Source organism: Ruditapes philippinarum, unplaced genomic scaffold (genome assembly GCF_026571515.1).
Source record: "Ruditapes philippinarum isolate M1 unplaced genomic scaffold, ASM2657151v2 ctg257_1_1_1_1, whole genome shotgun sequence".
In the NCBI taxonomy this organism is placed as follows: Eukaryota; Metazoa; Mollusca; class Bivalvia; order Venerida; family Veneridae; genus Ruditapes; species Ruditapes philippinarum.
The window spans coordinates 177,435-193,111 of NW_026864141.1; the positions used below are offsets into that span (position 1 = coordinate 177,435).

Sequence of the window (15,677 nt, forward strand, 5' to 3'; positions counted from 1 at the left end):
ACATCCCTGTAATGATAATCTGATTTTGGCAACTGATGAACGAATAGCTGTGAGAATTAAAGCTCCGTTATTGAACAACAGTTGCGGGATGAGGTCTGTCTATATAAATATCTTCCTCGGATAACTGAATGACAATCGGGACAGAAACTCGAGCCAAGATCGTTGAAATATGAAAGGAGTGCTTCTGTCAGGTGATGGATAAAAGATAACATAGATTCTGCTATATATTATGATCGTTTCAAAATATCTTCAATACACAAGTACTTCATCATGACAATTATATCTGTAATTAACTGCATATTTCAATACAAAATACTTAATAAATTGCCAATCCAGTGATCATATTTCAATATCTAGCAAATCTTTTGAAAGTCTTGACACTTTTTTTTCAATAAAAACTTTAAACTATCCATAATGCTTAAATATAAATAACAAAAATTGCTTTTTGTTTCCATTTCTTAACTTTTAAGTATACTTTTTTATATTACTCTAAAAATGACTCAAAATCTCCTTAATCTCACAAATGGACATGATTACAGCTTCAATTTAAGGCATTGTTCTTTTAATTGTTCAAGAAATATCATGATGAAAACTCCTCATTCAGCAGTATAGAATCTAGTCAGACTGCATACTCATGGAAACTGGTCTGGTTCCACACAAGTGACAATAACTTTTTAGTTCCAGAAGGTGTTAAAGGTTAACTCTTGGACACAGTCTATGGCTAACAATTAATCCTAGAAGGGCCTCCCACTTTTCAAGTTTTCCCGTATAACTTAAATCTTTAATCATACTCCTGTATCAATACATTCAAGGGCCTACTATCAACTCTCTTAAATACAAAAAAAGAAAATCATGCAATTTATATTTTCCTACGTATTAAGTTGACACTGGATATGACATGTTTCTATTTACATTTTGATACTAGATTTCTACAATTATATTGATCCTGCCGGCTCAGATTTCTCTTCTTCCTCCATCTTAAACTTCTAAACTTTATTATATTTTTTCTCTCAAATACTTGTATCTTTTTTCTTTTTTTTTCGGGGGGGGGGGGGGGGGGGGGGGGGGGGGGGCATGTTCTCTTAAAAAAATTATTATCTTAGTTCTGCATTTAGAAAACTAATATGGGAAAATGACATCATCGGACAGTATCTTGTAACAATCAGCCATTTATCTAAATTTATTATGCCCATCACTCAGAGTATCTTAAAATAAGTGTAACACATTTTAAATTCAACATAATCATCATCATCTTCAAAATCATCATCAACTCCATTTTCATCAAAACTAATCATCATCATCATCATTATCATCACCTTGTTCATTATTGTCAATCTTTTATCATCATCATCATTACTGAACATCACCAACAATCAGTGATCATTATTATCATTACTTATCATCATCACTATCATCATCAAACCATTATCATCAACCATATATCAATATCATCATCATCATAAATCATCAATCATTATCAAAACAATCATCAACATATCATCAATCATTTTATGAATCATTTCTATCATAACCAATTCAATAAATATTTATAATTTCAACTGCATAATATTTAAATAGTCTGTGAGCCATGTTTTTTTCTGAATCTTCAAAACGAAAAAAAAGTCTTATGTAAACAAGCAATATCTAAATTTCTCAATTCAAAATAATATACGGGCACTCAATGATGCATGGTCTATATCTAGTTTTTCAAGAGCTTGAAACTTCATCTTATCTCAGCAAGCACAGCTATGTAAACGTTAAGATTTAATGGATGTCCAATTGTAAAGTGTTCAGTTTGAATCACTATGTTTGCAAAGTTATACATTTTACCAATATTTGTTTTCCACGAATGCTGTTTAAGAATGTGTACTTAAACTGATGGACTGATTCAATATTAGATAGATAAATTTGGCAACCATTACTCAAAAGGGGAAAACCTTAAGAATAATGTATGATAGTTATATCATAGATCTTAACTGACTAAATCCAGACTTCCAATTAAAATCAGTGAAAACTAACCTTGAATTTTATCATTGATATCTTATTGATTCTTTGAATAACTGTTTAAAACACTCAAAAACTGAATTTTATACATTGTATAACTGTTAAAACTTAGACACAAAACCACCAAGATTTCAACAGAAAAAGTATCAATTGCCTGTTCAAATTATGCATGTTTCATGAAATTTAGCATCACACTCAACAATAAATCAGTTTCACATATTGTTGCCTACTTGAAGTAGTAGCAGTTACCAAAAAGCCTTACTTTAATAGTTTAATAGCGCTGTTTCAATATATTTATATAAAACAGAAGACACATCGACAGGAGAAGGTATCCAGTCATAGAAAATTGCCATCAACCTAATAAGCCTGAAAGTATTTTAATTGTAAAGGTCACGCCTACGCTAATTAAAATCTAGAAAAGTTTACAATGTAGCACTTTTGTAGAAGTCTTTTATAAATCATATGAAATGGAGAAAAAAAAATCTGTGAAGAATGCCCAAAATGGCAATATTGAAAGTGTTGCAGGCTTACAGTGATTTTCCTAATTATATATCAGACTCCGAAAAAAGGCCTCTCCCCAATAGAAATTTTCTTTAAAATGATGCAGGTTTCCCCAAAATCTGAACTTTACCAGCTTTTTAACTTCCCAAAATCAGCAATTTTAGCAATAATTTTTCCTAAAATCAAGAGGCTAAGGCCTCTTCCCAATTAAGTGAGAAAAATCACAGGGTGTAATTGAGCTAGTTCAGGGACTGTAATGGCAAGTGCAAAGCTACCATCCACACCCCATATCACGGGTGCTAATTAAACATGCTGTCCTTAATAATACACTGTTATACTTGCTAGTCCTTGCCCTATGTGCCCCCGGCATTAAAAGGACTAGGTAGGTACTGTGCAATGCTTACTGACTTCCTTTATCATAGTAACTTTTTTTTTTACTTAATTATAATTTTCAAATAACATTAATATAAAAACATCTACCTTTAAAAAAAATGAAAGAATATTACAAAATACCAAAATGTCACAGTGATGTTGCATTATTTTAAAAGGGGATATAATACTTCACATTTTCAATATATTCATCAAATTTACTTTCATACCGAACAAGATATTCATGTTTAAGTTTACACAGCAATTCAAATAATCATGCACTGCTTAAAATTGTGATGACCGTCAAAGTAATTATGATGTGGTTTGGGATAGCGTTTTACATACTCTTTTTTCAAACATCTCAAGGATACTCTACTTTACTATAATCACAAGTCATTTCTGCCCAATTTTCTACTTCAACAAAAGATGGTGAAATTATGATTTAACGACGAAATCTTGGTGACAAGGTTTAGGTAATCAGTGGTTGCTAAAAACAGATATAGACACCTGGGTAATTGACAACCATGATATAGGGATTATCGCATTTAGACTGAATAATGATGCAAAAAATATAACATGAAACATTTTCATTCTCTTAGAAGTTAAGATATTAGAAATATAATATTTTAATGTGCAGTATAATTTGTATTATAAATCAGCATGATTCAATGTCAGTAAAATATTTATCATTTTGTGTCCCAACACATCAATTTTTGCCCCGGTATAGAGAGGAATCCTGATCAATTATCATGAACCAAAGTTATGTTTATAGCGAGCTCGACGAGCTGGCCCGAAGGGCCTGCTCGCAAAGCGAGCTTTACGGTAACGCGAGTACCTGCTAAGTGATGGTTTTGAAAACTTTCGTCCAAAGTACCGAATTGGACACATCGCAACCTTTCGAATTTAAAGATAACGATAAAAACTGAGGAATTCTGACTGAAAACGGATGTGCATGTAGACTGGTCACCCGCGCACGTCTATTGGAACCATAATTGGACAGGGAACCAGAATAACGGAAGCTGTGTATTAAAAATGAAAATCGAAGGCGCCATTTTGTTTGAAATCTGATAAATAAAAACAATTTTTTTGTCGAATTTTGTTGTGAAAACTATCTAGAATGAAAGAAAATGGTCTAACTAAGAAAATGAATCCGAACACCAATATCTTTTATTCAGTCGTTAACGCTATACAGACGTTTAAAGTATTGTTTACGTGACGTCACAATGTAGCGCCAAACAACGCGTGCAAAACAAACAAATCAAGTACGCTATTTTAATGTCGCAAACGTTTTAAGTTTTACATTTATTTCACTTTAAATAATCTTTATTTCGCTTGAAAAATTATAGAGTGAAATAAAATAAACATAGTTTTATAAACGTTTTCAAAACTCGTTATTCATTTCACGACAGGGGCGGGGCCATATCTAACACAGTACGTGTGACGTCACACGCACTCGTCACTGCATTTGAAATAAAAATGAGCGATTATTTCATACTATTTCACGTAAAAACATCGAGCTCGCTTTGAGGCTTTGCCTTTTTCATATTAAATTTATTTCAAACTGTATTTCCTACAATGTAATTAAACAGTAGTAAACTCAAGTTAAAAATTGTGCTTCGTGAGTGTCAATGCTTTATGGTATATATTTTTTTCAACGATACAGTATTTTCTGTAAGCACGAAATGTATGAGAAGGCACGAATGTATGAGAAAAGGGGATATTTATAACTTTAGTAAGAGTAAAGCACTCTAAAACGAAATTATATGGACAAAATTGTCTAAAAGGTTAAAGCAAAAGTCAATTGTGAAAAATGAAATATCAACTGAAAATATTTCCTTCGATTCTACCTCTGCAAACAACTAAGCAATATCTGTGATGCAAACTCAAACAAGTGGTCATTTTCCAGGAAGTTGCAGCATACTCATTCCCGCCATGTGTCAGACGCTTGAATGCCACTAACAATATATAAGGCAAGCTTTTGGGCGATGCAGAGTGATGCTGGACGGAACAGGGTTGTCGTTCTTTGTAAGGACTGTCTCAAAAGTAGGCGCCTCTTAATTTTCCATACGGAAATACAGGGAAGCAGCTTAACAGTTGTGCCCTGATTGATATAACTAAAGGATGATGAGAAAAATAAGTCATTAAGGAAGGAAAGAAAAAATAACTTTTTACATCTTTGTGTCGTGTGTTGTTTTCTCTTTAAAATAATAGTGCATTTTACTAAGTCTGATTAGGCCGACCGCTTTCAATTAAAGCAAGCATGGCCTGGTTTGATTAACATGTTCATATTGATGTCCTTTAGCGTATACTGATAACTTAGTACGATATAAAATAAACGAAAATGGATCACAAGGTTGCTAAATTGCCTGCTTGTCCAGGCTCGTTTTTGTGCCAACAAAACTTTTATAATTTCATATCTGAAATCGAATCATTAGAATTCTTATACATCATTTAAGCTGCATGTTTGGCAAAGGCCAACACAAACTTTCAATTAAATTCAAAGTCAAGCACTACTGTAAATATTACAGTCAATTTATTTTATGAAATCGATGCAAGATAAAAGATGAAACGCGGTATATTTCTGCGATAACGCCTCGCCATCATCTTCCCGGAGAGACTTCTAGAACCTCTTGAAAAGGCTCGATAAACTCGTGCTAAAATAATGTAAATTATAATACCCTTGTCTGGAGATAAAACTTTTATAAAACTGCAGTGCAAGCATAACACACAATTCTCTTTCTTCACTGAATAATTTAGACACTTTTTTCTCTTAACATAATGGGACCTTGTATCGAATGAAAGACGCGCACATGGGATATGTAACTTGTTTCCCATCGTATGTGACACTTGGTAAACAATAGCATCTTAGCGCTTTGATCCCACCGACAGAGTGTAAATACTGCTCTATAAAGACTCACATTGAGGCTTACTATTGTAAACATCCCATCAGATATGGATTTCAATTTTCATTTTCAAAAAGTTTCTGAAGGGATCGATAGATACCCGCTAAGCACTGTATAGATTAAGGTTCCAGGATCTGCGATCGAATTTTGGACATCATTCAGACGCTTGTTTGGAAAACTTTTAGCAAAATATGGTTATCGTAATCAACAAATCGTTCCATTCAGCAAGAAGGAGGAAGATTCATCTTAATTTGTAAGCTAGCTGTTATAAAGGTCAAGCTGTAACGCAATGCCCGATGTCGCGTCGATAGGCACCATGATGAGGAGAAGCAACAGTCAGTCTAATGCACTTTTTTAAAAGTGCCAGATCAAGTTTGAGTAGACACTGGTACCTTATCAACTAGCTATATTGAGTCAAAACCGTTGTATGCTCACTTCTTAGTCGGACAACCCTAACGGTGTTACTTGACGTGGTGCGTTACAGGACTTGAATAGTCCTTAAATAATTTCTTCCTACAATTCCCTTTCACTAAAGTATACACTAAAGAAGGGAACATCAAAGATTACCAACCCCTTTATCGCTGCTGTATCCCCATTATCAGCAATGAGGCAATTCAGTTGTTTGTCGACTTCAGAACAGGATATCGTAACCATGGTCCTTTATTGACAAAGATCGTGAATTTGATATTTATATAAGTAATATAGCGACGTATCAGTACCACAATTCGGGGAGCTGTTTAATAAAACTAATAAATGTTCGTGCCATATCTTCAGTTACGTCATCGTCTCGTACTAAATCAGTAAAACCCTTCGTCAAGGATGGTGAACATCCTCTTAAGTACCTAATTAATTGTTGTAAATTCTTGTTGTCAAATTCAAAGCGAAAGATTTCGATGAGTTATAAAAAATCATTGTAAAAATAGCAGACAAAACTTAATTTATTGTATAAAAACTTTTATTAAATAACACAAATTTCTATTTTTAAATTTCTTTACTATTGTTCCATATTATATGTTGCAAGAAGCTTTGAGAAGAATTAGCTCACGTGCGTTATGCAGCCTTACTTCCGGTATCATGCAGCAAACATTTTTTTCTTTTGCAAAAATATTTCATCAGGACGCATTGCTTGTGATACTGCGGAAGGGAACTTTTATCAGTGAAAATCAATGCTGTACCGAAATCTAGGGATTAAATGCTGAGATAAATTTATTGAAAGTCTGGATTGAAATTCCGAGGCAGACGACAACCCTGAACACAACATTGATTTTAGGATGCTTGATAATGTTTACATAAACCGGCGAAATGACAATTGACGTGATTTACAGCGATTTAGTACGTCTCATCAACTCATTTGTGGCCCATCCAGGGGTCTTTACTTTCCAACTTCAAACGAACTTACAATGTTATACCTTAAGTATGGGGAACGCGTCGCGCCATTTTCATGTTTCTTACATTGTATTTAAAGAGTCCGGGTAAAGAATGGTGACAAATTAAATATCTCTTGCAGAAAAACAGGGTTTGTTGACAATAACTTCCAAAATGAATGTAATAGTTAAATAATATCTAATAATGTTACTTAGATACACTCTCTAAGATTTATAAAGGCCCTAATGGCTGTTAGCATGCTACGCATATATAAACCATCTACATTTTCTTGAAGAAATGCCATTCAAATATTAATAGCTAAGCTACTAGTATATGGAAACATACACAATAAAAGAACGAAGTTTATGGGGTTTTAATTTAAAACCCGCTTTCATATTCCTACATAATAATGTATAATTGCAAAAGCATACTACATAGTCAAATTGTCGATGCAATATATTTAGATTTTTATCTACACAAAAGTTTGTTTGAAATTTCTATGGTAACCACTATCTTACAGAATCAATAAACTTAGGTTAAAAAGTTATCGAACTTATCGGCCGACACAAACATTTATAACAGTTCCATCTAATTAGAGTTTATTAAAATACCAATATCTTTAACGGTTTTAGAAGAAACTAACTGACGATCGATGGAATGTTTTCAATTGATCTAGATTAAGGCCCAGGTCATGTAATGGCCCGTCCACCATCCAAGATGTTTATATCGAATATCCGATTAGTTTAGTCTTTTGTTCGATTTCAGAGCATTCAGTAAAACTGCTTTCAACATCACCCTGAGACGGTAAATTAGTTTACTTTACTAGGTAAACATTGTGCATAGGAATTTTGTGCGATAATTCAACATCAGAGCGGCAATACAAACAAAGGAAACAAATTTTGTTTAATCCTGTACTTAGCGATTGGTGCGTGAAAAAGACGCTGACTTCTTTAAGGTTGCTATGCATCCAGTGTTAGGGAAACTATAATAATTTTGTATGATTTTGATAACATATGTGCAGTAATATATGTTGAAACTGAAAGTACTGTGTTCTTTTTCATCTCAAAAGGCCATATATACATTTAACATATCCATCCTTGGACATGCATTTAATTTCATTGCATGCATGTCATCAGGTTTTTTTTTGTGTTGTCCTGTTTAATTGTAAACGAAAAGTCTTGAAATGTTTAAACCCGCACGTGTTTTTCTCGTCATCTACGCATAATAATGGTTGCATTACATATATTTAATTCAAAGATGCAGTTATTTATCTAATTGTGGATGCAGATCTAAAACATTCGAGCGTTCTTCGCGCGTGCGAATACATAATGCAACAGCGCATCCGGATGCAGGGAGCGGTCAGATTTATTTTTTCTTTAATCTACTAACAGATAACTAAAGTAACAGTATTACAGTCAATGAGTAGGCCTATAGTTTAAAAGAACATTCATTTATATGTATAGGAGTAAAGAATTTTAACACTTACTTAATTTTATTAGAAATACCTATCTATTATCCCCCATCGCGAGGACGAAGACACATTTGGTCTTCAAGTTTAATAAATATCATGTTATCTAAACTTTAACCGTAGGATTTGATTTTATATTTGATCATACATATCAGTGCAATAAAACATCTCGTCTACAAATCACAACGAAAAAAAACAACAAATATATAGATTGCATGATGCATGTTTTCAGTGAGTACAGTTCAACTGTAAAAACTTTCTAACACCGTAACATCACTACAGCATCAACATTCGGCGCGTTTCTACAGTAACTGAATCCCGAGTTCTAGTATCAGAGTACAATGCTGAGCCAATAAGCCGATTACATCCTGGTCTGGACAAATTAGTTTAAATTGATACGTAAATTATATAATCATTTATAATAACAACGGTTATACATGTATGTTTTTCGTGAACGTACATGTACAAGTATATACTGAGACAAATCCTACTATTGATAAACCCTTTGATCTACATGTACAAGATATACCGTCCTCATTCAATAATAAACCAATCAACAGATAAAATCAATATTCAAAGTTATAAATTATATTTTTACAGAAAAAAAGCCATTGATTTTTAAAATAACTCACCGAAAATGGGTCTCGGTTTAGCCTGTTTCCTCCGCGACATGTTTAAATGATGCGGTGCCGAGTGTCAACACAACTCTACTGAACGCTATCGGTAATTTCCTACAGCACCAGGTATACATATTGGAGGTTTTACCTGATGAATTAGGAGGGCCACAGAGGGGTTTAAAGATAAGTAGCAACTTGTTTAACAAAGAACTGTAAAATCCAATTATAAACATTATTGGACAAATTGTTAGGGTTTAAAAGCATGACATAATACTGTCTTTGATAATTTTAGAATGATATAAAGGTTTTGTCTGTAAAATCTATTTTTCGTGTATTAGCTAGATACATTTAAAGATGGGTTATGTAAAGACGTTCAACATTTATCGTAAGAAAAGCTGTTTCAGATTGAAAACTTAACTCCAGCATTGATCGGAAAATATCCATAAATTTAAATTGAAATATATTTTTTTCGGCGATGATGATGATCGATTAACATCGTCATCATCATCATCATTATCATTATCCACTTTGACAAAATTATTTGACTGATTCAAAACTTAAACTTTAACGTTTAAATTATAGCTGATTATTATTATTTTTTATTATCATTTTTTAATAGTATTATTATTTTATTATCTATTTATGTATTTTTATTTTTTCATATTTTCTATCTTTTATTTATTTAATTATTTTTTTTAAAATTATTTTTGGTGCGGTGGGGTGGGGGTTTGCAATAGAGATATTTGATGTCGTTATTTTTCACCACTGGGATTGTTAAAAAGGTACAATGGTCTTTCTCTAATACATAACTTGTAACGTAATGAATTTGTTCCAAACATTGGATTCATGGTTTTATCCGAGAGAGTCTACATTTTCTTCATCAGACTATTTTAGAGGAGGGATTAACGGACGGGATAATCCAGGATTTGCGATAAGCAATGTTTCAGCTTAGAAATGTTTTCAATATCCCCACGATACACACATCTTTGCAGCGGATAAACTCGAATAATACTGCGGCATTTTATTTGTTCACTTTCTTCCCGCTATACTTAAAGTATATAAATCGGATTATTTTTTTAATATAGATGAAATTATGGTGTGTAATTCGGTCAGGGTTAATCATAATATAAACATAATTAAAGAAGAAAAAGAATAAAAACAAAAACGCGACAAATTAAAAACCAGACCGAATGTTAAAGCATCAACATAAGTTGTTATATTTTTGTTTCCTTTAGTCTTTTTTTAGTATTTGTCAAACAACCCTATTTGCGCCTCATTTGTATTCGTCTTAAAGATTCAGACAACAATTTCGTCAGCTGACTATGTTAACTATTATAACGGTAAAATTCGTGTGATTTTTTTTGCTGAGCAATGTTAACAGAAAAAAAGCGGAGGGAAACCCGTGCATGTTTTGGCTCCCCTATGATTCGCCCCCGTATGTATAGACTATAGCAGATTCTTATCTCAGAAGAAACAAAAGGAATCGTATCAGGCTACAGCGTGACAAAAGGTCCCGTCACCTGTTTAGTACCGTCTTTTATCAGTTTACTTTAAGACCGAGTCATTTTCGATTTCAGTCATTTCAAAAATTTGGAACTTGTTCAAAAGCTCGACCATCCAATCAAGTGTAAAGTAAGAAAAGTAAGAGGCAGATAACGCTCTCGTGGTTTTTTTCTTTTTCTTCTTCAAGTATACTTCTCCTTTATTTGAACTTCGATTTCAGTTTCTTAAAGAAATTTGGTCCACAACTTATACGCTCATCAAATAGGGAAGTTGATGTTTAAAAGTTTAATAAAGCTATCGATACCGTGTATTATTAAGAATGCAGCTACATGCAATATGATATACAAGCGTCGAGATCGAACATGTTCTTAAAAAATCGACTATCTCATAATCAAATAGATATATTTAAGGATGTAGATTTCTGTGGTTTTGATTTTCAAGCAATTAATCTTCAGATGATATCAGTAACGTCACATGGGACAATCGTATTTTAACTCTTATAGCATACGCGTTTGTTTGCGTTCTCAGCTCTGAGCTGTTGCAGACGACAGTTTGTGCGTTTTGAAGTTCATTATTTTATTATTGCATATGCAATTTGCATTTCTTTTTAAACATACTGAATTTTGAACTTTTAAATAAATTAAAAAATGAGGATGTCAAAAGTTCAAAGGATGATAACTGCATTTCAGTTACTGTTGTGAAAAAAAAGGTTCTCGAATATATTTTTTAGCTGGAAAATAAAATCACCCGCCAATTAATCTGACATCATGAGAACATAAATTTTAAATTGCATACTTTAAATATATATTATAGCCCGAGCTTCAGAAGCGACATAAATCACAAATCTATATGGACTCACATCGCCGTAAAAAGTCAACATCATTATCGGGACGCTTTCATTCAGCACAATTCATACGCGCATCAGAAGTCAAAACAATATAAAACGAGGTTGTCAGAAGTCTATTGCTTTTGACCCCGTATCCAAAACCATTTAAAACGATCATTTATCTGACATAAAAGATGCTATTTCATGCTCACAAAAGTCCGCTTTTCACAAAAAGATTTGGTTTAGAGATTTTCTTGTTCAGTTCAAGTACCAGTCAATTAAGATGTAGAGAACCCATTTAACTTGGGCAACTCAAAGGACCAACATCCTTAAAATGCTTCAAAACATGAAAACTAGAGTATGGAACGGTAAGTTTGTTTAAGGGATCGGGTATCAGTAAAACAACGGGTGCTATTGTGTGAGCGCATCTTTTAGAGCCCGTTAATTTGTCGCCGGGGTGAAGATGGGGGCTCCTGTTGCCCCTGAACAGATAACAAGGGACGATAAGCTGCCGAGATAACGGGAATAAAATATCGGGGATTATATGTTTGTCGTTTTATGAAAGGTTGTCAAGAAACAAAATCTTTTTACTATTGGTGAAATAAAACAGGGCTGTAATAAAACGGGTCATCAATCAAACCGATTTAATGCACGCTGAAAACTTCCCTGCCATATTGTTAAACAAAGATCTAAACTGGTTTTTCACATTTTGAGTATAAGCTGCAATATGAGGTTGATAATGGTTTGTAGGGTATCAGAAACTTTAGAAATGCAATTGCAACCAGTCAGCTAGTTTTTAAACAATATCAAAAACGTAAAGTTTTTGTTACTAAAAATACTTAAAACTGATTCATGCACATTTTGACAGCTTTTGAAAATTATCATGATTATGTTTTCTGAAAGTATATTAGTATTTAACTTAAACTTAAATTAACACGTAAACAGTCTAGTGCGGAATGGCGCGAATCTTGCAGCACGTGCGCGTTCTACCAGAATTAGAATATGCGTCTTAATTATACTGAATTGATGGCGCGGGATTATAAACTAAAATCTTGAGACTATTTCTAAATTGTCGCTCTCCCTATGATCAACTTGTACAGCATTATACATTTTATTCCGTCTCCGATATATAACTTTGGCCGAGAGTCAATTTTTTTCCTATATCAAAACTATTTCGTTTACTTTTTAAAGAATCGCAGACCTCTTTGAGCATTCTACAAGAAATATTCATTACTTTATTAGCTCTGTAAAAGTGCAGGCCACAATCAGTAAATATATATGATTTTCTAAGGATTTCAAAATCCAGACTTTTACGTGACCATCAAATGACTGGTGACCATGTGCGTTTTCTAACGGTGTCATCTAACCAGCTGTACACAATACAAGGGAGGTAACTTGTACAAGTTTACTGATACTTTACTGAGCAACTTGTTATCGATCACTATTTCAATTCTCAACTGAATAAAAAGTTTTCCCCTCAGATATATTCTATGTTTTTATAATTTTTCAGTGATACCTGGGTCTTAAATAAACCACGGAGTTTTAATTTACAAGTAATTACAGTCCCTGTATTTATTTAGGGTGACTGTCCTAAATAAGAATGTTGTAGGACTGGTCAGGCTCTGTGATAGCCATACATCTGAGATCATATACCAATCTAAACGAAGATTCAATATTTATTTCTTCATCTAAGAACGAAAGTAAAACATTTAGTAACTATGTTGCTGTTTTGAATCTAATAAAGTCATCAAAGCGGATAATTGATATATTAGTACAATTAGTTTTAATGGCCAAAATACTATGTCTGTGTGACAGATGTGGCATGATCACAATAACACATTTATTTTTCTTCCCCCCCCCCCTCATAATTCTTGCTTTCATTAACCAGTCACAAACTAAAACAGACACACTGAACACTGTTTATCTAAAATATAGCTTACATTTGTAAGGATTCTGAACATTTTTGAAAAAGATACTCTTGCCCTATCAAGAAATATATCAAGCATTTTTTCTTCTTAAAATTGAAGGTAATTTCAGAACAACATAAAGTAAAACATATGTCATATTTGATGAGTAACAAAAGGGGAAAAAAAGGAGAAAACTAACTAGTCTGTATTTATAATTCAATTTATTTACAATGCCCTTGAAGGACTGAAGTAGAAAAAAGGTAAAATAAATATACATAATATTTAACATAGCACACAACTCACTTCTCTGCATGGAATCATTTAGAGTTTAAATAAGATTTTCTTGGAATGTTAATATCATTATTATATGTCTAGTTATTTACCTAGTCTAATGTATGTTTTTATCCTAGTTTGATATTATTATTCTGATATCAAATATTACAAATTTTACCCTTGGTCAATCTATAAACTGTGTTTTACATACATCAATCAGGAATACAAACAACAACAGATTAACAGAAAATTAAGTCTCAATTTTAGAAACAAAATCACTTTGGTTTGAACTTAAATATAAGTAAATCAAAAATTCAGTATATGACTGGATTACATATCTCTCATAATAAAAAACTTGAAAACATTTTGGCCAGTCTGAATAGCCATCACCTAATAGGTAGATTTCTACACTTATTGTAAACTGACCAATGGCAAAGATGAAACTTTAGTTAACACATTTTCCATCACAATAACATTAACAACTTGAAGTATAGATCAAAATCATGACATTTTTCCAGCAATACAAACAGCATAAGAAAGATTCAAACTAAATGAGAATGATCGTGTTTAGATAAAATAACAATCACAAATTTTGAGACCAAAATTGGTTATTCTAGCACATCAAAAAATTTAATTTTATAAATACAGCACAACCTTTGGGTCCTATAAATTTCGTAACTAATTTTGTAAGCTCAATCTAGAATTTTCAGCATTTGATTGGTTCTAAGTGATCTTCTGTCATAAATGAACCAATGTTAAGCCTGTATTATTAGACTGGTCTCTTTTATCTGTATTTTGTTGACAAAAATGGTTTTTAATTATATTATCATAACTCTTTGGAGTAGTAACTTGTAACAACTCTTGCACTGAGAAAGAATGATGGGTTTCTGACTGAGAAAAGGGCATATAACTGGCAAAGTATTTTATATTTCCTGCAATGCCCTACAGCAGGGGTGTTTTAAATGATTTGTGTGTTCTATATAACATTGTTTAAGAGATATAATTTAACTATTTGTATACATATGTGAGATCACAACTTTGAGTGAGATTAAGTAAAGAATACAAAGATAAGTTACAATATAGGTGAAAGTAAAATAATACAAGATCTCACTAGGACGGAGTTTTAATTCATGGATATGTTTCATGTAAACAATTATGCAACAACATTAGTATGAGCAATAAGATGATGTTTAAAATCACACCAACACTTAAAAGGTCATTAGTGACTTTCTAGCTTTATTAATGGCGGAAGACCTTAGGTGCGCATTTAAGCAATATTTCAGCCACAAGAAGACACCTATGTAGAGCCACAAATCTTCTGTAAGCTAAGTGGATAACTTCCTTAGTTATAGAATCCTACGTTGATGAAAGGAGTCTAACCTAAAGCAGTGAGGGGACAAGTGATCAAACTTAACCACTTGGATAGGGTGACAACCATTATGAGATGATATGATAAAATATATTAAATAATCTTGCAAAATAATCTGTTTCCCTTCAGAAATAGTAGGCATAATAATTGTATTCAAAACAACAGAAACAGCAATTTTGGCTTTTAACTAAGTAATGAATAGATAGATAAACTGATCAGAATTGTACATATATAAAAAAGCCATACATAAGCAAGATAGAAAATTAAAAGTGAATTTTGAAGTCTAATATTTACTTTTTTAAATCTCTTTAGAAAAAGTATATGAAATATTCAGGTATTATTTTTTTTTTCAAATGTACATAAACCATATCTTTAATGGTTTCTCACAAAACATGAGAGAACTGATATTGAAAATCTCAAAAAACATATTCATGTTAATCTGAATCAAACACTTCATGAATGCAAACAACAACAACAAAATGTTTATGAACACTTAACATCAATTCACATTCTTTCATACCAAAGGGCAGATTAGCTCTAAAGACATTAGGAGTCTTGAGAGTCAAATTAAA

At 32.5% G+C, this 15,677-nt stretch overlaps 1 protein-coding gene across 4 annotated transcripts in view; it reads right to left on the reverse strand.

The window, feature by feature from the left end:
* LOC132724548 (ras-responsive element-binding protein 1-like) overlaps window positions 1-9,397 on the reverse strand; it is a 61,467-nt gene extending 52,070 nt beyond the window's left edge. For 3 of the 4 annotated variants that reach the window (XM_060709422.1, XM_060709417.1, XM_060709420.1), the window contains exon 1: window positions 4,722-4,842. In XM_060709422.1, coding sequence (XP_060565405.1) covers window positions 4,722-4,773 — 52 coding nt within the window. In that variant the 5' untranslated portion in view covers window positions 4,774-4,842. Of the gene's footprint in view, window positions 1-4,721; window positions 4,843-9,242 lie in introns of those variants that run through there. The other variant, XM_060709418.1, reaches the window with a different exon arrangement.
* Between the last annotated feature and the right edge of the window lie 6,280 nt (window positions 9,398-15,677).